We start from the raw sequence: 22,904 nt of genomic DNA, 5'->3' as shown, positions 1-22,904 counted from the left end.
ACACCCCAGCAGTCCTTCCCTCAAGCTCCGCACCACGCCGACGTCACCCCGGCCATCAATAGCGCTTGGTTAATTAATTTGATGGGAACAGCAGGGACCACACTTTGCATTTAGTGAACTTCTGAGAACTTCCAACCTCATCTTCATAATTGGCCTCATAAATTCGAGGAAAGAGAGAAATCAGCAAAGCCAGAGAAGCGCAGGAGGCAGGAGAGGCCCTGCACGCAGGAGGGCGGGCGAGTGTGTGAGAAGTGACTCTATTTGGTGTCCTTATTTAATTTTATTGCACAGATCCATCTTCGCCCACCCCCTCCCTGCCTAGCCCTCTCTCTCCTGCTCTCCCTGCTGAGTTCACCTAATCATGATAAATTCATATTCATTTCCCTGCCTGCTCCAACGGGGGGAGCAGCAGCTCCCCTACATTCACCCAGCCATGCTGCCATTAGTAAATATTTACTCATGAACACAAAGTGCCAGAGTTGGAGGCCAAACTACCCTCCCTGCACCCCTTTCCCCCAGCCCCCTCCCATCCTTGCACCAGGATGAGCAGGACGGCTAAGGATGGGTATCCTTCCCACAGGATAGGGAGCAGGGTGGGAAGGGCTGCCCAATGCCCAGAGCTTTTTCTTTGTCCAGAGCTTTTCTTCCTTTTCAATGAGAGAGGCAAGGAGATGCTTGTTGGGGGGACAGGAATTGCCTGAGACCCCAGTCTAGACTCACCTTCAGGGTACAGGGATGGCAGGATGAGAGCAAGGGGCTCTGCAGCAAACCTGAGGGCCTGTCCCAGCTCCACGACTTTCCACTCATTCTCTAAGTGCTGCTTGCTGCATTTTGTTTTATTTTTAATTTTCAGGATGATCAGACTCACAGCCAGGGAGAGCGGGAGGGGGTGTGCTGGGGAGGGGGGGAATAGCTGAAGACCCTTCCTGGGAAGCAGAAACTAGGCAAAACCTCTTTAGAGATGCCTAAAACCATGTTTGCTCTCCCTGCCTCCACGGACCCTGGCAACTCAGCCCCCACCTCTTCCCAGACACCCCAGGGGTCCCACCCCTTGGACCTTCTCCCCAAGTGGGGCATGCTGTGGTTTAGAAGAGGCAGGAGGTGGGCTGTGATAAGGGGTGGTCAGGCTCTGCTGCAAGGCAGGGATTAGAGGCATAGAGAGGAACATGTATGGGGCAGCTCTGTCCCCTCTGTCCAGGGCAGACTCACAGTGGCCCAGCCCAGTCTCTCATGTTTCTCCCCTTGAACCAGGATGAGGGAGAAGCAGCATCAGAAATGTCACCCTCCAGCTGCTCTGGACAAGTTCCTTGTGCTCCTTTACCTCCTGCACCTTCCAACCTCCACAGCTACACCCAGAAGAAATGGTCCTTATCCATCTGTGGCCCACCTGGCTACAGTTAGCCACATGAGGGCCCTCTGCCCCCTTCAAAGCTGCTGGGCAGGGATTTGTGGGGTGGGAGAGGACAGACAGACATCAAGCTTATTCCCTCACAGAGCAGGGGACTGGTGGGATTTCTGCTCCAGGGGCCTCTACATGACACATGTATGCCACCCTCCCTGGCATTTCCCAAGGGATTGGGCACGAAGTCTTGCTCCTGTGGAGCCCTGGCCCCACACATCTCCAAGTCCAGCCTCTCCCTAAATAAAAGCAGGACAAACGGCAAGGTCAGGGGTTGTTGCAGCACCCCTTTGCTACCTGGGTGTGAGCTGTAGCCCTGGAGGAAGGGTGACAAAAGGACATGAGTTGGGGGCCAGCAGTCCCTATTTCCCATACCACTACTGATGTCTTCAGCACACGACCCCACTGAGAAGCAGCCCCAGCCCTCCAGGAAGAGCTTGCCCTGGCATCCAGTGCTTATCAAAGCACAAAGTTGAGCAGTCCTGCATTGTCCCTGTCTAAGCCCAGGCAGAAAATGGCCCGTGGCCTGTCAGACGTCAGGCAGCCTCCCCACCTAACCTCCCTGTGGGACAGGACTATCCCCTGGACAAGGCCAGATGTTGTGCTGCCCAGGCAAAGCTGGCTGACTGTAAGGATGGGGACCCCTTTTCCTGAGGAGTGGTCCCTGGGCTGCACAGCCCTCCTGAGGTCAAAGTGCTCTCCCTGGTCTGAGGCTGCCTCCCTTCTGCTCTTGGGTAACCCATCTCAGTTCTGGCTGCTTCTGCCTCAGCAGCCCTTGTCCTTCTCCAGCTTCTCCATCTCCCTTTCGACCCAATCATTCCTGCTGCTCATCTCCATGTGCACCCTTGGCTCCCAGGTTGTTCAGATTCCCCTTGGATAACCAAAGCATTTCCATGCTCAGGACTCTGAGCTGCTTTCCAGGCAGAGAACAGGAGACAGAACAGCAGCCAACTCTCACATGCCATACTGTTTGATGCATATGGAAAACCTGACAGCAATCTTTTCCTGACTCCACACCTGAAGAGCTCAGAGCCCAAGAGCTCAAGAATTCTGAGTCAGGGAACAGCCAATCCCAGCTCAGCCACGTGGCCAGCTGGATGCCAGGACAGAGGATGGTATGGGAGGATGGTGGCCAGCAGCTCCCTGCCTGAGAGCCAGAAGTCCTGGTCCAACAGTATGATATATCCACTGTGTGTTCTCCACCTCCACTGAAACCAGAGAAATGGACCAGCATAGGAGGAGCTCCTGATAAGCCACAGGAGGAAGTCCCAACAGTCACAGTGCAGAGAGCAAAAAGACAAATACCAATGGAAAAGAGAGAAGGGATTTATTTATTACACTTCAAATTTCAAAGCACCAAGACATGCCAAAAGACATTCACTTCCCTCAGATGTCCAGCAGAAAGGCTGGATTCACAAATGCCACTGCTGGGGTGTGGGCCACCCCAGCAAAGCCCCAGCCCTGCTGGTGCCCAGCAGTCACAGGAACTGTGCAAACCCACCTGGTTTGTGCCTGCTCTAGCAGCAAACATGCAGCTTTGTCCCTGTACGTGATGGGGCCAGATCCCCCAAGAGGGAGCAAGAGCCCCTGGGTCCTGGCACAGAACTGCCCACCTAGCACCTCTGCCAGGAGCAACCACTGCAATACTTGTAACAGACAGAACACTCAATGTCTCTGGGAAATTCATCTCCACAATATAATGTAGTCAATGGTTCCTGAGAAATAAAATTCACTCCCGTGGAACTGGTGGGACCAGCTACACGCACATGTATACACAAACACACACACACTTTCCCTGATCAAAGACCAGATGACTCCATGGCTTCCACACAAAAAAATGGGAAAAGGTTTTGCTTTGCCCCAGTTAGAACTTAACTATCTCCTTGTGTTTCTGTCTCCATACCTCCTACAGACAGACACACCCAGCGCTGCTGGGTTACATTCAGTGCTATTACATTCAAATCCCACCTGAGCACAGCTCCACAAGCTGTGAGCTCTGCTCCTCTCCTGCACCAAGGAGGTCTTGGGCCAGACCAGGGCTCTGAGTAAATCTGGAGGATCCTCAGAACACAAGGCTGGGAGCAAGTAGGTATAGCACCTCAGGTCCCTATGCCTCTTTCAAGGTTTAGCTGGCACCAGGGAAAGCTGGTGGCAGTAACAGCAGCTGGCCCTGTGCAATGGGACCCACCGAAGGACACATCAGCTCAGACATAAGGACACAGCAGCAGCACAGGTTAACCCCTTGAGACTCCTGCAGTAGCAGCTGCCAGCAGTAGTGAGGAAGGCCTGTCACAGAACTAAGCTAGACCTCTGCTACCTTCATTCACAGCTCAGAACAGAAATTTCAGAGCATCAGTGCTCAGATACAGAGGAAGATGCATCCCACTTCCTTTGTTCCCAAGCACTGTCAGGGGTTGGATCACAAGGTTCTGCAACCCAATTTTCCAAAGTTGGGGACAGCAGGATCAGGGTAGCTGATGGGCAGTGAGCCCTTTTGGTAGCAACACCAGGAAAGCACTTCCAGCGTGGTTCCAGCCCTCAGCCTCAGCTGAGGAAGCCACAGAGCTCTGCCCAGCAGCCAGGCCTCATGCTTGCAAGGAGCCCCAGTTTGCTGGGATATGTTCCTCAGCCTGCAGGCACCACAGAGCCTTTCCACCACTGGGGAAATCAAATCCTTCAAAACAGCAGCACAGCAGCAAGCCCAGGGTGACAAGCAGGCATCACCAGTCCCGTTCGGAGGGCTCCCGGTAAGGCAGCCCCAGCTGGATGAAGACATCTCTCTCGGTGGGCGTGGGCAGAGTATGGCCAGATGCCACCTTGGCACCCCCGGGGCCTCGCACCACGGCCGAGCTGAGCGCGTGCTCCGACAGGCTCATGCCCTTGGTCTTGGCCAGGGCGCGCATGGAGCGGTTGAAGTGAGCCGAGCCCGTGAAGTAGAGCAGGGCACAGGCGAACTCGCCGTACGGCACCACGATGATGTCCAGCCGGCGGTGCCGCTGCGCTGGCCCGGGCAGGCGGCACACGCCCAGGTACTTCTGCTGATCACCGTTGTCCTCCTGACTCACCAGGTCATCTGTAAGGAAGCCTGGGAAGAGAGAACAGGCCAAGAGGAGCTCAGTGGTAGACAGACACCTCTGTGCTGAACTCCCCGCTGCCCAGAGAGCAGCAGAGATGTCTCATAACCAGCTGTGGGATCCCAGGGATAACATGCTGAGCTGCAGCAATATTCTCTCCTTAAAGCTACAGTTGAACCAGGTCCAGGGACAGTAATTTTAAACGCTAATAAGATGTCCCATCCTTGGCAGAAGTGATCACCTGTCCTTCAATGAATGCCATCCAGCTCATTGCCTCCTCGCCATTCTAAGAGCAGCTTCCCCGCCCTCTTACCGCTCCTGCGGAGGCTGTTGAGCAGCTTGCTGAACACCCCACGGTGAGACTGCCCATCTGGGTGAGTGACAAGCACATCCACATCTCCACAGGTGGCCTTCCCCCGACGGTAGGAGCCACACGCAATACACACGAGGCCAGGCTTCAGGGCCAGGGCAGCTTGTCTGACCTTCGAGAAAGAGGGATGAGGAGTCAGAGGCCAGCCTCTTCATGCCCTTTCCATTGCAGCAGCAAAGGATCTCGTGCCTGCCTTGAGGCCTATCCTGCATCTCTAGAGTCTGCATACACTTGGCAGGCATGGCACACTGAAGAAGGCTGGCCTGCTGTCAGGGGAGGAGTGAGCCAGAGAGGCCTCCACCCAGTCCTGCAAACATCCTGCACAATGCCACACCATATAGTGATCAACAGTCAGCTCTTGGGAGCACTGGGTTGGGACAAGCAGGAATATGAAGGGGCAAAGTACTGCACAAGCTTTCAGAGCCTTTAGTTTCTGAGATGGCATGAGAGAAGAGGTTTTTCAGCTGTCCTACAAGCACAAGGCTCACTAGCTCTGCCCACAAAGCAAATCAGTTCAACAGATGATAGTCACAGGCCGTTTCAAAAACAGGCATGGGCTCGTGATGTCTCCCCAGCAGGATCCAACACAGCAGAAAATCTGTGTGTAGTCCTTGGAGTTCACTCCTGGAAGGAGCTCTGCCTCTGCAGGAGAGCTCGGCTTCCAGACCCATAAAAAACACAATTGTCCCAGCATTTTAAACCAAAGGGATGCCAAAATGCTGCTGCCAGCAATCAAACACATAATAAGAACTTCCCCTATTACAGTCTTCTCCAAGCTGGATCCCCACTCCTGTTTTGTGCAGACAGTGCTAACTCTGATGGCTTCATTCACCACATGTTTAAAAAAGGCTCCCAAGTCCCTGACAGGCCTAAAGTATTTTTGGCCTGATTGTGCCAATCACCCTGCTGGCAGCAAATAATGAGGGGCTCAGCAATTCCTAGTGATGGGGCCATCACAGAGGCTGGGGTTCAGCAAGGCAGTGTCCCTGCCCACAGCCCCTTGTCACTCTTGGGGATCATCCTTCATTAGCAAGAGATAAACCCATTAACCTTTGCCCCAAAGGTGCTCCAAGAAGCCACAAGCCTTTCTCATGCGGAGCAAGCCCTCCTCTGGTGTTTTTGCCCCCCTTCTGGCTTTAAATGAAGATTTCTAGAAAACTCCCAGCCCCACCCGAGAGCCTAAAAGCTCCTCAGATCTCACTGTGACAGGCAGCACAGACAGTGACTAATCCCTCATTTTCTCTCCAGGGCCTGGATCAGAGGTGTGTGCGTGTGTATGGAGGGAAGCACAGTAATCCCATCAAGATAACAATAGACCCACTCCCAAGAGCCAGCTCCTCAGCCCAGCCTGCCTGGGAAAGGGACCACTCACCACCAAAATGGCTAATCCGGCACACAGGACTGACACCCCAGCAGGAGCCTGGCAGGAAGGTATTCTTCATGGCCAGGCCCTGTGGCCGAGTGACAGGGTCACACTGGCTGCTGCTTCCATGGTGACTGGAGAGCACAGGGGTAGCAATGACGGTGTGTCCCCCAAGCTCTCTGCTCACATTAGGGTACACTGGCTTAGCACCCCGTAGTCATGGAGTGCCACAGCATTCTACAGCAAGCAGCACTCGTTTGCAGCCTGGATCCCCTTTGCTTCCACCAAGGATATCCACTCTCTGTTCTCTAACTGACAACTAGATCACAAGGTGCTCACAGCTTCCTTTGAAGAAGCAGCACCAGGGACACCTCAGCTGAAAGTAAACATTCCAGACATGATGAGAGGCAAGGAAGCAGAGCTAGGAACCTGCTTATCCCACCATGCCACATGCAGCCTTCTTCAAAGCAGTGTGTAGGACTGACCCCTGTGAAGTATCCTCCTCCTTGCCAGGCACTCAGACTGAACTTTCTTATGCAGCAAGGTAGGGGCCTTGTGTGTGCATGCCCAAAAAGGGTCCCCCAAGCACTGACCCCCCTCAGAGGAGAGGCTGAAGAGCTCAGCTATAACACAAGGGCTATTTTCACAGAGTGTACCTTCCTGTCATGTCCCAGCAGGTACTGCACTCTGAGGGCCTTAAGCCAAGCTACTCACAGTCTGCTCTATTTCTGCAGCTTCCTCCCGAGGCATGCGCTCCAGGAAATCCGTGTAGTGCTTCAGCCCCACAGCCTGCTGCCTGGTCAGAGTGGCCTTGGTGTGGATGTCATCCAGTGTCCGGAAACCCTAGTGCAGACCACGTGCTGACATTCAGACATCTACCAAGACTTTGCTCTTCACATACTTTCCACCAAGATTTGGGAAGACTGTATTTAGCCTGCCTCAATTTCAGGCCAAGTCACAGCTTCTGAGATCACATGTAAAGAACACTTTAAAACCTGGTTCCTAGAAGAAGGGATTTAGGCAATTGCACTATCCATGCACACCTCTAATCTCCACCTCCTCTCACAGAAGGCTACTGCTCTTAAGAACAACACCCACAACATCCCAATGAGGGAAAAGCTGACAGCATGAACACAAATGTATTTTTAAGACAGTCAAGAATCCAGTCACAAACCAAACACTACAGGAAACCAGGCTTCATTAGCTCATGTTCAGAAGATGAACTGCTTTTAAAGAAGGAACCCACCCGGTGGACTGGGCTGCTCCTGTTGGCACAATTATTTCAACCTGATTCTTGTAGCTTCCAGAAATGATGAATGGCTACTCTGACAGCTACAGGTCAACAGCCAGCAATTTCATCAGGAGCTCTCATGGCCAAGATGCCCTGATTCAAGCCTGGCTCTCAGCAACATCAATGCCATGACTAGCATGACATGAGCTCCAAGAAGTGATGCTAGAACAGCAGCAGCATTCTTCTTCCCCACATCTTTGTCCTTTACCTGCCCCAGCACAACTAAAGTCTCAGCTGGGTGCTGAGACACAATGGGACCCAACCTCATAGTTCCTCCCAAAAAACCCCAGATTTAAATCTTACCTGTAAGTATTGGCAACTAAAACCTATTTGTGAAAGTAATTCTCTTACACTCAGCAGCAGCCTTCAAACCACAACCTGAGAGCCTCTTGTACAAGGCACTGGACTTACCTGCTGGTACCACATCTGAGCTGTCTTGACCCCTGCTCCCCAGATGTTGGAAAATAACTCCAGCACAGGCACACTCTCACTGATGTGATCCAGCTTGCGCAGGTGCCCACTCTCCAAGATCTCCAGGATCTTCTCTGCCATCCGCTTCCCAATCCCAGGGATTTTACAGGCTTCCTAGAAAGAAACCAGAGCTACTACTGGAAAAGCAAAGATCACAGACAAGCTGGGGAGCTGCTACTGACTCAGAGCCTGGTTATTCATTTGATGAGTAAAGGGTAAGTGGTAGGACTAGTCCTGCCTGATGGTCTCCTCTCTAGCCCAGGCTTACCTTGGCTGATCAATTCAAGGGAAAAGGACAAGCCTGCAGAATGGGATTGAAACATGAACACACCGAACTGCTGGACTGCCACAGCCCCTAAGACTCATATACATTTCATTCTACATATTATCACTTTCAATGGCCAGTTGCTGTTAATGAAGAGGAAAGTGAAAATGACCCCTGCATTGTGTCTAAGGAAGGCATTTATCTTGAGAGTGTCCACATTTGGACACCCTAAAAGGCTCAGATTCCATTTTTCTACTCTTCTGCAAACACTGTGTGTGGTCAATAATTCTCAACTTGCACTTGCTATGCAACTTCCACCGAAGGTCTATCTCCCTGCTCCACTCCCCCGGGGAGGTGTTTTACCTGGTAGGAGGTGACTGGCTTGTGGTAGCTCTTGAGTGCATTGATTGCTTTGGAGTAGCCCAGAGCTCTCCACTTGTCCCCCTGGACAGAGTAAGCCTTTGCCAGCACTTCCAGCTTCTCTGTGATGCATTGGTTGTGATTTTCCTTCTTGGTGTTGGAAGACTGGGCACAAACCCACTTGCTGGGAGGCTGGGCCACTGTGTAAGAGCTGTCACTGATCTCCTCTGATGATTTCACAGGGTAGTGGCCAGAAATCAATGCTTCCAGATCTCCCTGGGTGACACCAGCATCTTCTCCTTCACTGTCTTCATCATCAGAGTATTTCTTTAGGGAAAGATCAGAAAGCAGCCATGTGAGAATAAGTGCATGCCTCATATATCCCCTTGGCACAAGCTACTTCTGAGATTAGGAAGCCAAAGCACTAACCACCCTCCTTCCTGGGCATGCCACGCTCCAATTGCCACCTCTAGAAGTGGCTGGTTATATGCACACCACAGTTCCTCACACCTCAAGCTACACATGCACATCTCACACTGCACAGGAGACTATACTGCTGTCTACCTGTGATTCAAGCCCCTAACTGAGGTAAGACACTGAGTAAGTGAGCAACTGCTGCCAGCAGCAAGGTATGACAATGCCAAAATCCCTGGCTGGCAGAGATGCTGACTCCCTATTCCCACTGGGAAACCTTTAGCTCGTCTGGTGGCAGCATAGGCACATCTCTCACATTCAGACTCAGCAAACTTCTACCCCATGACAGCAGATAGGCACTGAACTTTGTTTTCAGTTTACAGACACAAAAATCTTAACAAAAGTAGTAAATTTAAACCCCCTCATTTTCCCCATGGCTATCTGCAAGAGAAAAGGGGGAGGAAGGAATGACACAAAGGACTCCACATTCCTCAGTGACAGAAGAAAGAACCAATGTATGCATTTGCTGATACCCTCAGCATTAAGATGCCTCTGTGTAGACTTAAGAAACAATGAGCCTCAGCTTCAGGTAATGAACAAAAGGGGATAGAAGTGGAAAGCTGCACAGAGACTATTTGTAGACTGCTTTGCTCACTGATCATCTCCCCTGATGTATAAACAGATAGTCTATGAAGATCCAAGAGCTTCTGTGTTGTGGAAGTAACTCTGAATGATGCAGGGTTGTTTGAGATCAGTCCAGCAATTACATGCAGCACACCATGCTCTGTTATGAGTTTCGGCAGAGTGTGAGCCTAAGTAAGAGCCACATCCTTACAACCTCTGGTTCTGCTGGCTGAGGAGGTAGAAGGTCTGGAGACACACAGATGGGATGTGTTTTGCAGTTTAGTTTTGTAACTCTGAAAACTGGGTAAGATTGAAGAGTTGATAGACTTAATCAGTTTGTCTTGAAATGCAACTCCCTTGAGACGCTCTTCTCTCTAAGGGCAGCAAAGCCTCAGAAGGCTCAGATAAGTCAATAAGCCCCTTAAAAGCATATAAAGGAGCATGCTAGCCCTTCACAGCACAGACAACTCTGCAGCTGGAGCTGGAAGTAATTCCCATCCTCTTGGCCAGCAGTGTCACAGAGGTGAAACAGCCCTTAAACTCTCTACACTTCATCAGCAAAGCTGATGGACTCTTTACAACCACATGTGCAAAACCAACTAGTAGCAACAGGCTACTTCGGAGGGAGACAGGCAGCCTGGGGTGACAGCTCTGGGCTCACAGAGAGTAACTGGCACTGCTTACAGAGGCTGCCTTGCAGAGAACTACTGCATCTAGATGCCAGTCAAAAAGTGGTTGCTAGTCTGACTGCAACAGGATCTCCTCACAGGATTTTACATCCAAAGGCAGAACTCCCAGATTAGTCTCTGTTTAGTACAAAAAACTGACACCCATCATCTCCTGGAGAAAAAAAAGACATCCACCCAAGCTAGAAAAGACACTGTGCTTTAAAGCTACTTCTAAACAAAGTTTCAGCTTTATTGTTGTAGCTGGGTCTCAAGTGGTTGGTATTGTCTTTAAAGCATATCCCACTCGTCCCCAAGTCACACAGATCTAAGCTTGGGACAAGGGACTTTACTGAAATGTCCATAAATGTGGCTTTTGTGCCCTCAGTGAGCTGCCAGGTAGAGAGCAATTGCAGGCTTTGGGTAACAAAATTTTGGACTGTGTTGCAAAACAGATGCCAGCAGTACAAGGCAGCTGCTGGGGATATCTGAGGTAACTTTGCTACAGATAGATCTGAATGACATGAATGCCCAAGAAAAATTCAGCAAATCTGAGCAAAAATACAGAGAAAGGCAGGAAAGCTAACAGCAGGCCACAGAAGCTGACTCACGGCAGAAGCCACTAATAACCCAACACAGATATTTTAAGAACACCTCCACGATCCTTCTGGTAGCAACCTGATCCACTGTACAAACATGTGTCTGAACAGGGTGTTTGCCAAGGAGTGGAGAACTGGTCCATATGACTCAGGCAGGAACATGGGATGAAATATCAGAGACAACTTCCTGAAAAGAAGATATTCTCAGACAGGGAATATTCCTCAAAAGGACATAAGTGAGTATATATAAGTAAGTAGTGAGCCTTGGCCTTATCAGAGCACCAGGACTGTTTCAGCTGGAAATGTTGATTTAACAGTTTAGGGGTGCTGTTTCTATTCTTAACACCTAAAAAGGACAAAGAGTAGCAGTAATCATGTCCACAGGCTGAGTCTGGCTCACTGAACATCCAAACACTTTCCCTTCACTGAGAAAATCTCACATGGTATCCTTCAGGGATGCTCTTAGCCAGGAAAAGCAGCATGCAGATCTGCTCACAAGGAGATTGGTCTGTGCAGGAAAGTCTCACCTCAGCCAGTTGCTGCTGCCCAAGGGTGCCCAAGCCTCGCTGTGAGGAATCCTCCACCTGGGATTCAGTACTCTGTTTTGATGCTCCCTCCTCTGCTGGCGGCTGGATTTTTTCTCTGTCCGGGATCTGTTGCTGTTCTTTCTGCAATTCCTCTTCCTCCAGGTACCTGCCATGGACCAGATGTCTCAGTACAGCAGAAGGAGGACTTCTCAACCCCCAGAAGTTTGACCAAGAAATCCTTCTGCATGTTTTGGGATGGACCAAACAACCCACATGAATTGTACTCTCTCAGATCACAGATTAATTACTCTGGTTTTAGCTCAACTCCCCAGTTAACATCTACCTTGCTGACCTGCAACTTCCACTCCTACCTACCTCACTCTTAGACTCTCTCTTCAAAACATTGCCAAAACATTCTGATCCTAATCTGTGCCTGCTGCTCCATTCTTAATTTCCTCTTGTGCCTAGTTTCCAATTTCTTTCTACCTTTCATCTGCAATAAGTAGGAAACAGTATTTAATTATCTGTATTTTTAAGAGACAACTGGTTATCACTGATGTGTCAGGAAGAGGTGTCTTTAGCACCTGTGACAAGTGACAGGACTTCTGGTGGTACTTCTGGGCCCTATTACATGTTTTGCTACCACACAGAACTTTGAATCATGCTCACAGGAGCTGCAAGGAGTTGCAGTCCAAGATTTTGAGCAGAGGTCAAATTGTAGTGCTGTACAGTTCAGGATAGGGGAAATGCAGGGAGGAATGGCAGTGTGGCATTTGCATACCTGTGAGGGATAAAGACACCATAGCCAGCAGTACTCAGCAGCTTCTGGTCCCTAATGCAAGCACTAAGCCAGGCTGCCTTCACCAGCTGCAGCCCCGGGCGCAGCTTGGTCAATCTGAGGAGCCGAAAGGCGCGCTCACAGTCCATGTCCTCAGCCACAATGACGTGTGACACCTCCGAGGAGAGCTGCCTGTGAACGACACCCCCGTTCTGGACGATCTGCCTGCGGAAGATCTCGGCCCTGGTCTGCCCAATGCCGGCTTGCAACACGTAGGCGATGACTGGTTTCAGCCACTCTGCTGAGGAAAGCACAGGGGCACAGTGACAAGAGAAAGTGCCCCAGCCCAGCAGGGCTACGTCTTTCACACAGGACTTGATGGCACCAGCCTTGGCAGGCAGTCTTTGGGGGGCTCCAGCTGGACACACCAAACCAAACTGGCCATGACCACTACAGAAAGCACACTGAAAGCCAGAAAAAGCCTTTGGAGAATAGCCCTTGCAGTTAACACATTGGGTGTAAGTATTGTATCCCACATCATAGGGACACAGGACTTACCCTCAGGTATCTCTGTTCCTTCCTCTTTCGAGATCTTTGGAGGGATGCTTTTCTCCGAGTCATCCCTCACCTTCTTCCTCTTGGGAAAGGCTTTGACAATGCCTTGTGGCTCCATAGGCCTGGTGGGAAGGTTAGCAGCAATTGCTAAATACAAATAAGAAAGAGCAAGGTTGCTTAGATCTTACCTAACCACAACTCAAGATTCACTCATATTGCTCACTGTCTGTTGTTTTGAAGTTCTTTGTTGTTGCCTTTCAAAAATGCTCAGCCTTGAGGGAGGCAACCAGAATCAAGAATTGCAGCCCACAAGGTCAGAAAAACCAAAGTCAGAAAGCCACTTAAGTTAACCCTACCTGAATGTCTTAGAAACCTCTACAGCTGAGTTCTTACAATAGAAAGCATTCAACTACTTTAACATTTTAGAGCTCCTATCTGCTCAGCCTAAAGAAGCAAACACTTCTCCTGCCAGGACTGAAATCCAGTCACCTGTGAGACAAAACACTGACTGACACCAAGTGTTTCACACAGCCACAAGAAGAAAACTCCCATCTTGACTTCATCTGGAAATAGCAAATTACTGAAGATTAACTAGCCAAATTCAATGTGGGTACAGCTAGCTTTACCATGACAAGCCTTACAAATGCAAACTTTGGAGCTTGAACTACCAGGACACAAGGAAGCTCAGTTTTTTGTAGCCCAAACAAGCTCTGTTTATATAACTGTATATCCCAGCAGGCCCTTCCATGTGGCTGCAGCACTGAGTACACACCAGCTTGGTTTTCCCGTCTGTGCAGCACTCCGTGTTTCTCTCAGAACTCTCACATACAGTCCACCACAAACCTATCCTACCGAACCCGGAAAAGCTGGGAATGGTCCCATCGGGCCATGGCTTCCTGCTATGGTCGCCTTCTCATCTGAGCACTACATATAATCCTCTGAAGACCAATGCAGAGCGCCACTCAAGCCCTCACTTCTGTGAGTAAGAGTTCAGCTCCATGAGAGCAGAAATCCTGCTACATTTCTAAAACTCACCTTCGCCGAAACGTTTCAGTTTTCAGGACGTTTTGACAAAAAAAAAAAAAAAAAAAAAAAAAAAAAAAAAAGAAAGAAAGAAAGAAAGAAAGAAAGAAAGTCCTCTGGAAACAGTAATCTTTTCTATTAGACAGAGAAAAAGCCCACAGGAAAGCCTGCCGAGGCTCTGGTGCCCAGGTACGTTGCGGGTCTCGGAGGTGTTTTAACTCCCACAAACCACAGCGCACCAAACCTGCCTCGCCAGCCTCCTCGGGCCGCCCAGGTTTCAAGGCCACCAGCTCGGGGCTGGCAGCACCCACAGCCTCGGGGACAAGCGCGGCCCCGCAGGCCTCGCGGCCGTGCCGGGGAGCTGAGGGGAGGCAGAGCCGGGAGGGCCCGGCCGGAGCGCGGGCGGGCAGGGCCCCGGGCGGCGCGGGAGGGCCCGAGGAGCGCGGGAGGCCCCGGGCGGCGCGGGAGGGCCCGGGGAGCGCGGGAGAACCCCGGGGAGCGCGGGAGAACCCCGGGGCCGCGCGGGAGGGCCCGGGCCGCGCGGGAGAACCCCGGGGAGCGCGGGAGAACCCCGGGGCCGCGCGGGAGAACCCCGGGGCCGCGCGCAGCCGGAAGCGCGGCCGGGCGCGCGCGCGGAAGTTTCCGCGTTGCCGCGGCGACGGCGCGGCCGCCATGGCGGTGCCGAGCTGGCTGGAGCGGCTGCGGGCGGCCGGCAAGACGGCGCTGGTGCAGGACGGTAACCGCGGGGTCAGGGTCGGGATTGCCCCCGGCGCGGGGTGCGGGGTGGTCCTGCAGCCAGCGGGCGCGGAGGGGAGCGCTCCTGGGCACAGCCCCGCACCCCGGGCAGGGCCGCGGGGAAGGACACAAGGCCATCAACGCGGGCAGTGGGATGGGGTCCCGGACAATGGGATAGAGCCCCAGACAGTGGGACAGAGTCCTACACCCAGGGGTGTCCCGTTTCTTCTCACACCTGCCTTGCCTCTAGGGAAACGGAAGATCCACTATTTGTTCGAGGATGGGAAGGAGATGGCCGAAGAGTACGACATTAAGACTGGCCAGTTAATAAGTAAGTGGTGCTCTGCAGGGCAGTGGGTTTGTAGCCTCAGGGCTGGGATGTTGAGATGGACCACCTGGTCAGGAACAAATCATCCCTGCCTACTCTGGGAGACAGCCATGTCTGTAGCAGAATTTTGTAGGGACAGAAGGAGGGTCCAGCTTGCAGCCAGGGTTCTCTGACTTTGCTTTAGTCCAGGATTTCCCATCTGTCACAACATGGATGGACTAGATGGGATTGCCATCACAGTTGCCAGGCACCAAGTCTGTACCACATGAAGGGCTGAAATATGCTTTTTGGTGGCTTCTGCTACTGCAAACAAAGTGTTGTTTATGGCTCTTGTCCAAAACCACATCAGCTGCAGCACAGCACCTGTCACAACCCCACCATGGCTTCAGCACCAAGTAGCAAAAAAGAGGCACTCAGCACAGAATTTCTGACCTAGGAATAGGCCAACTAGCAGATCAACTCATACCAAAGTCAAAATTACTGGAATTAAGATATGTATATTCATATCATCTCAGTGTGCTGGGCAGCTTTTGCAGTCAGTTGCTGGAGTTCTTAGAGAGCAGAAGAATGAAAACACTTCTTCTCTCTTCCCCAGGTAGAAAATGGCGAGAGAAGAACACCCTTGGGGGCACCGGCAAGTGGCAGGTGGAAGTGGGAGAGCCGACCTCGCCACTCCTGGGAGCACTGGAGTCAGAGCTTATAACAGAGAGCAGTTCAAATGTATGTAAGGGTCTGCAGGTACCACTGCACCTAAAACTACCTTGTCTTGTGCTTACAGCAGTAGTTGGTAGAGCACAGGTCACCAAGAGATGGCCCTAATGCACCCAGCACGGTGCTACAAATCACCTCAAAACTGCAGGGCTGAGGAGAAAGAAGGCACAGCTTAGGTTTTTTAGGAGTCTTGTTCAAGAGATTTGTCATTTCCTTAAGTAAAGAAACTTTACTGCTGTGTTGGCGAACTACTATCCTGTCTTGAAAGAGCAGGGTGACAGGAATGCCAGTGCCAGGACAAGTCAGGGTGGAAAACAAAGGTGATAGCAATGAAAGGTGGCAGTGCATAGCAGGCTGCTCCCTGACAGGGCACAGCTTGGTTCATCTTCGCACCCCTTTAGCTGAGGGCGCAGCTGTTTTAGTCTCTCATTATCTTTTCAGAAGCTGTGCTTCTGAAACACAAGCACAGCTCTGCACCATAAATTTGGGCAGAGCTAGGACTGAATCCACCAGGTTCCTAGAGCAGGCAGAGCTCAGTATTTGGTTGTCTGTGAGGAAGAGGCCCCTGTAGCCCTGTACTGCAAGGCTTCCCCACTGAACACTTTCAGCCTCCTGCAAGCAGTGCCCTGGGCCACAGCAGAGCAGCCCTAGCTGTAGGAAAGTGATGCTCAGGCAGCTTCTTGGGTTACTACCTAATGCTCTGGTGTGAAAGAATAGCTGTTTCCATGTGGGGTCTCACAAGGTAGTACAGGAAGGAGACAGGGAGGAGAAGAGACAGCTGGAGAGGCCTTGCTAAAGGTACTTGTTTGCTGTAGCCTATCTTCATGAGGAAGGATACCCTGAGCAGCTTCCAGTGGCGGATCCGTAACCTTCCCTACCCCAAAGAGGTCTACAGCGTCTCCGTGGAGGAGGAGCAGCGCTGCTGCGTCGTCCGGACCACCAACAAGAAGTCAGTAAGGACAGCACTGCCGGTGCTGACAGTCCCTGGGGGTGGGCTGGCACAGGGAGCAGGCTAGTGATTGCACAGGGGGCTGTCCCCTCTTCTGTCCCCAGTGTGCAAGGGCTGAGGGGCCTCACCTTGCAGCACGTCTCCTGCTGCCCAATTTCCACTCCCCACTGCCTCAGACACAAGTAGGGCCCCCCAAGCTCTGCATTGGCCATTGCAAATTCATCTTGGCTCCTGTAGGGTGGTGCTTGCGCTGTTCAGATGTCACTTTCTTAGAAAAATAAAGTAAAAGCCTTGCAGACCTCTTGAAGTTAGAACATTCCATTTTCTCCCTCTGATTTAGTCACTGCATCTCATAATGCTGTAGGATTCAACATGGATAGCAAAGTTGTGGGCACCCAAACAAATCTCCCTGCATAAACATGTCTGATAGTCACAATGCCAGTGATGTGATCTGGAGGTAGCAAGCAAAAAAGACAGATTGAATCTGGAAAAGAAGCACCACGGCGTTCTGCCAAGAGAGATTTGAGATGGGAGGAAGAAAATGGAAAATGCTGTTACAGCCACATCTTGTAGTGTGTCAATACATGGCATCTCACATGGAATGAAACACACACTGTGTCCCAAAGCATGTACAGCCTCAGATAAGCCAAGATAAGCTGTAGTATAGGGAAGTGAGTGCACGGAACGAGCCTTGGGAGCACAAGGGAAGGTGATGGAAGTGGCTGTAGGTGGTGCTGTCGGCACAGAACTGCGGCCCCTCTGCTGCCGAGGACTTCGCGGCACACGGGAGTCTCCTGGCAAAAGGCTGCTGGAGCTCTGCACATCAGCATACCTGGCGGCTCAAAACCAGAAGGCTGGGAAAATGGAAGTTAACCCATAGAAACAGCAAGTAATTACAGCTCTAATACAGAAATATGTTGGCCCAAATGCGCACAGAGGGATTCACAGAACAGTGGTGCTTTAGTAGGGAGATCCATGTAGCAAAAGATGAATGAGATTCCCATCAGCCACACATGGATATCCATGGAGCTAGGACAGGAATGGACTACTTGATCCTAAATCCAAGCACATACTGTCACAGACAGGCTTATCTACTCCCAGGCCTACTGATAGCAGTGTGTATGTGGGAACTTCCTGCATAGATGCCATAAGGTTATGATGTAGCACTGAGGCTTTACCTACACCCTACCTGACTTCTGGCTTTTTTGTGGCTCTCAGGAGAGTCTTCCATGAGCAGCTGACACTTGTTCTCTCACAGACTAATACCAGAGGACCCAAGAGCAAATCATGGCCTGTGTCTGACAGTTAATGACTTTTAGAATTAAAGCTGAAAGCCACTTCACTGAGGACAAGAATGACGTTGCTGTCAGTAGGGAGCAGGGACAGACACCAGCACTAGCACACTTAGTACAGGCTCCAGGATATCTTAGATCATTTCTCCTGGGTCTCGGCCAGGGCAAGACACCACTCAGCAACTAATTCCAAGATAGCAACAACAGCATGGAATCCACAGAGTGCACATCACTATGAGAGAGAAAGGAAGCCTCGGAGCCTCTCCAACCCTTGGAAGTTAGCCATGCTGCTTCTGAGCAGCAGAGCTGTGCTGACCGCCAGCCAGAGGCACAAGTAACAGGATGGGCTGCCAAGTCACTACTGAGTAGCTCAGCTCTAAATTCTCAGCATACCAGTAGCAGTTTTCCCTATGGGCTAACAAAAAGTGGGTTTCCAGTAGGAAAATAACAGAGATGATTTCACATACATACTGTGGATCTCGGGCCAGGACTTGGGCTTAGAGTGTAATACTGCCCCTTGGCCATAGGGTGAGAGGAGAGGGCAGAGAATCAATCAGCCTCCATCGGCTGGGATAACCACCCATCAGCTACCTCCCCAGCCCAGACAGGAGCTCTTCACTTCCACCAGTCACTCTGTTCCCTCTGGCCACGGCAAGGGCTGCTCAAGTGGGATTTGCTTAAAACCTCTTGCTGTAAAATAAATCCATTAAACTGAACTCTAAAAACAAACCTAGAAAGCCACCTCCCCAAACGCCAAACCTGATTCAATTATTGTAGTGAGAGGCAGTGGTAATGTTAGGAGGAGGAGGGGTTGGCAAAGCAGATCTGGTTTCCTTTGATCTTGTCACAGATTTTAGTTTGAGGCCAGCCAAAGCCATTCTTCTCCTCTTCTCCTTAGTCCTGGGGCAGCAGAATGCTGCTGTTTCATTGATGACTCCCAAGGCCCTTTGAAACAGTGGGTTTTTTTCTTGTGTACTGCTTTTTTTTTTGTCTAATCGGTAAGAAGTTAACACTTCCTTAACATGTCTTTGTGTTCATCTAATCTCTGCTGTTTAACCTTTGACATCTCCCTTATTATCCATGTCTGCCACCTTTTCCAAATACCGACAGCAGTGACAACACAGAACGGTTTGAGCCCTGCGGTAACAAGCCATGTACATTCCTCCCACTGCACCGGGAAAGCCATTTGCCCTTTGTAGCTGTTTTCACCGTGACTTGGAAAATAAACTGCAGTTTGGACAGAGGTAGCTAGAGAGGCCAAGCCTCACACACAGCCAGCTGAATTGAGAACCATCCCTCATGGTAGCAGCCACTGCTTATTCCCACTTTCTCCAGGCACCTCAGTACCAGTTAGAGGCCAATTCCTTGGAGAGGATTTCCCACAAGAGTGTTGGAAGAGACTAAGAATCCAGCCATGCCTCTAGGTGGGCATAGGACCACAAGCCCAGTGTATTTGGTGTAGCCCCAGAGAGAAGCAGTAGATGCAGAGCAAGTAATGCCAAGCACAGAAGATCTCAGGCAAACACAGACATAGGTCTACAGGGTTCTGGCTCCAAAGTCTTAGGAAATCTCTTGGCTGGCAAAAACCTCTCTGTTGGATATGAGAGGTTATTGGAAGACTGGGATAGAAACCAGGAAAGGAACAACTAGGAGAGCTGTAAGTGCAGAGGAGCACCACAGCCACCATGCAGGAGATGCTGCATGGAGATGCTGCAGAGCAGAGGCTTAGGTGATTGTGGGCAGTTACAACTGGAGATCTGTGCCCAGGGTATGCATGAGCACCACTGTGCCACCAAAACAAGAAGCTACCTAGGAAATACAGCAAGAAGTTAAAAAGAGGGGTTTAGGAAGGATTGCATCACAGTAAATCATATGGCACAAGAGCTTTGACAGCTATTTTGACAAAAGCTGAAGGAAGCTGTTACTTAGAGGGAATAAGAGGCCATGAGCAGGGAAAAGACAAGGAACACCTTGGTAGGGCTGAGTAGTCTAACCATAGCTGGCACTACACATACAGGCAAGCTGGAGGAACCAAGCCTGCTGTCACACATCAAAGCTCTTCAGGACTTAGCCAGCCCTGGTTTCCAGTTTGGAGGTTTGTTTCTAGTGCTCCTGCTAACCTGGGGGCACCGGCAGGTACACAACATGGCATAAGGGCCTTTTGCCAACCCTGAGAGGTCTGTTGTCCTCATGTACACTTTGCAGACCAGCAGTCTGTGTCTCAGCACTCCGTTAGTGGCAGAATAGAAACCCCATCTTGCTTATTTCTGTCTCCTCTCTCATTTGTAGGTACTATAAAAAGTTCTCTATTCCTGATCTGGACCGATACCACCTCCCCTTGGATGCAGCTGCCCTGAGCTTCACTCATGCCAACAACACCCTGATCATCACGGTGAGGTTTTAACCATGCAGATCAGCACTCTTTATGTCCACAAAGACACTAAAGTTCTTACACGTGGGGAAATGAGTCTGAGCTGAGAGTCACCCATGCAGCTCCTTCGCTGTCACAGAGTCGGTGGGAGTTTCAGATTACACTGGGCATGCTGACATTAGCCTAGAGATCCCCAGTGGCAGGAGAGGCCCTGCTTGCTGCTCAAGGTGACATACAGGTGTAAGAATGTCTATCATGCCCTCTTTTCCATGTATTCCCTCCCTCACACCTGAGCAAGCCTCCACTCTCAGTGACACTAAATTTCTCTTGTCTCAGAGCATAAAAGCCCAAGAATCTGCTGCACTTTGAGGTCTCGGAGTCTTAAAACAGAATAATAAAAAAAATAACCACCTGTTGCTTTGTGTCAAAGAGGGAACACTTCCACACAAATGGTGGAAGCAAGAGACTAGCAACATGGACATACACTTTTTGTTGCAAGGAGCAGACAGATGCTTTGAGCAACAGGTGTTTGCCTTATTCAGTGCAGAAGTCAGCTACACAGAGGATACACCCTCCATGAGAAACCTGGTAGCAGACCTGGGCTGCACGTGCAGAGGAAATAGGCCAAGAGGAGGAGCACCCTGAGTCCTCCTGAGCTTCTGTTTGCTACTGGCCAAACTTTGCAAAAAGCACCTGCATCCACCACTAAGCTGCAGCTGGGTGAGAGGCCTCTGAGGGGAAGACAGAGGATCTGCAACTCTTACTTCTCTCTGCATTAAAAAAACCCCATATTTTATATAAAGCACTTGTGAGCATATGGTCAGTGAGGACAGCAAGGATCTGCTTGCCAGGATATTCCAGAGGGGTTGGTGGGGGCCAGGATTCCACACCTAACTGGAAAGTTTTACTTGCACTGTAAAAGACACTCCCGAACTTGGTAAATGTGCTTGGTGCTTGATAGCACCACCTCTTGAAACAGGCTTCAGAGGCTGCTGGTAATGACAAGGCCTCCCTTGGCAGGAGGGCCCTTGCTGGGCTGGCAGCAACAGGTTGCAGTGGGTCTGCTTGGAGCAAAGGCTGAACAGGAGTTCAGGAGTGCTAAGGGCATTTCTCTCTGTCCTACAGTACCAGAAGCCAAAGGAGATCCTGGCTGCAGAAGAGCAGCTGCAGAAGGAGCTGAAAAAGATAAAGGCAGCTAACAGTGGGGATGGAGACTGTAAGACCCAGTAGGCAGTGGCTGCTAAGAGGTTGAAGTAAGGAGCAGCTCTCTGGCACAGCTTCATGGTATTTATTTTGCCTTATCTAATAAAAACGTTGTTGTTAATAGAGACATTTGGAGGAATCTGTAAACTCGGGAAGACGGCAAGGCAGGTGACCTGCCTGCTGCCTGGCCTGCCGATTTATGCTGACATTTCATAAAACCATAGAATGGTTTGTGTTGGAAAGGACCTTAAAGATCATCCAATTCTAACCTCCCTGTCATGGGCAGGGACACCTTCCGCTAGAACAGATTGCTCAAAGCCCTACCCAACCTGGCCTGGAATGTTTCCAGGGATGGAGTGATCCTTCTATGAATTGTGGGAAGCTGTAGTGTGCAAAGGAAGCATACCACATCCACAACCAGCAGCCCTGTCCCCATCCAACATGACACCTTGGGAATTTCCCATCTGCCACCATTGCTGAAGGCAGTAATGTTTGGAAAACAAGAACTCCTTCCTCACATCCATTACTTGCCTGGGATGTGCTGGAAGCAGCTCCCTCCTGTGCAGTTATGCGGCTCCTCCATGCAGTCAGAAGGATGCTCTGGTGACTTTGGAATCTCTGCAAACAGCATCCATGTTTAGACTGAGTGGGCACAGCCTATGAAACAGGGTAAAGAGGAAGACATGCAGCTTCTTCCTTAGTGCCAGCCATCCACAACATGACAGGGCTGTGCAGAGGGCAGAAACCAATGTGCAGCTGCCTCCATGTGCCTGGCAGGGAGGGGAAGCAGTGGCTGGCCACCTAAGGAGCAGTAGCTGCCCACCCTTCTGTGAAGGCACAAACATGGACCATTGCAAACCTCACTGCACAGGGACAGCCCCAACAGTGCTGCTTCACCAACTTCTCCAACAGCCATCCCCTTGCTTAGATTTCTGAATGTTGCTCCATCACAGTTCATATTTGAACAGTTACTATGCAAGCCTATCCCTACCTTCAAGTGAGCTGCTCATGGGCTCCTAACATAGCTCCCCTGATGAGGCTGCTTTCACACCATGATAATTCCTTAAGAGTCTGGGGCTCCAGCAAACATATTCCTCCAATCCTTGTGCATCACAAGGGAAGAGCAGCCTCTTGACAGTGGAAATGAACGTACCAAGTTCTAACAAAACACCACGCTGAGTGGCTCACCCTAGGAGTGCTCTTAGTTTGTGATAAAAACCTCTCCTCTACCTATCCAGGACACCCAAACTCAACCAAATAGGGCCTCCACACTTCTTTCCCCAAGGAGGGCCAGACCCCAGACACCACTCACAGCACATTATCCACATCCAATCACACAGCACAGAGCATGCTGAAAGCTATGGTTTTTCAGAGACCCACGTCAGGTTCAGAAGGATGACACAAAAAGGAGCAGAGCCCACTTGAATGTGTCTACAGGATCCCAGTAAATCACATCCAGCTGTTCATACTAGTCTGATTTGCTGCTTCATTGTGCAGATACCAAATGAGTCACAGATCCTACTTTTTGAATTCTTGT

The 22,904-nt window shown here is 50.7% G+C and overlaps 2 protein-coding genes across 5 annotated transcripts; one reads left to right on the top strand and one right to left on the bottom strand.

The window, feature by feature from the left end:
- Window positions 1-2,707: 2,707 nt before the first annotated feature.
- Window positions 2,708-13,836, bottom strand: POLL (DNA polymerase lambda). Of its 3 annotated transcripts, none has more exons than XM_077784667.1 (9): window positions 13,791-13,836; window positions 12,759-12,902; window positions 12,204-12,501; window positions 11,423-11,588; window positions 8,597-8,920; window positions 7,909-8,082; window positions 6,921-7,049; window positions 4,787-4,955; window positions 2,708-4,484 (listed from the first exon to the last, which is right to left on the bottom strand). In XM_077784667.1, exons 2-9 carry the CDS (start codon window positions 12,871-12,873, stop codon window positions 4,120-4,122), a joined length of 1,740 nt encoding a protein of 579 aa, XP_077640793.1. In that variant the 5' UTR covers window positions 12,874-12,902; window positions 13,791-13,836; the 3' UTR covers window positions 2,708-4,119. The 3 variants fall into 3 exon arrangements, with proteins under 3 accessions (XP_077640793.1, XP_077640794.1, XP_021391913.2); XM_077784668.1 differs by having other exon boundaries at window positions 12,204-12,498; XM_021536238.3 differs by having other exon boundaries at window positions 12,759-12,877.
- Window positions 13,511-21,492, top strand: DPCD (deleted in primary ciliary dyskinesia homolog (mouse)). Of its 2 annotated transcripts, none has more exons than XM_077784669.1 (6): window positions 13,511-13,733; window positions 14,764-14,844; window positions 15,437-15,561; window positions 16,368-16,501; window positions 20,083-20,185; window positions 21,290-21,492. In XM_077784669.1, the coding sequence occupies exons 1-6, from the start codon at window positions 13,628-13,630 to the stop codon at window positions 21,392-21,394; spliced, it is 654 nt and encodes a 217-aa protein (XP_077640795.1). In that variant the 5' UTR covers window positions 13,511-13,627; the 3' UTR covers window positions 21,395-21,492. The 2 variants fall into 2 exon arrangements, with proteins under 2 accessions (XP_077640795.1, XP_021392043.1); XM_021536368.3 differs by lacking the exon at window positions 13,511-13,733 and adding an exon at window positions 14,406-14,514.
- Window positions 21,493-22,904: the final 1,412 nt, after the last annotated feature.

This window comes from Lonchura striata, chromosome 7, assembly GCF_046129695.1.
Source record: "Lonchura striata isolate bLonStr1 chromosome 7, bLonStr1.mat, whole genome shotgun sequence".
NCBI classification, from domain to species: Eukaryota; Metazoa; Chordata; class Aves; order Passeriformes; family Estrildidae; genus Lonchura; species Lonchura striata.
This window is presented reverse-complemented; position numbering and strand designations above follow the sequence as displayed.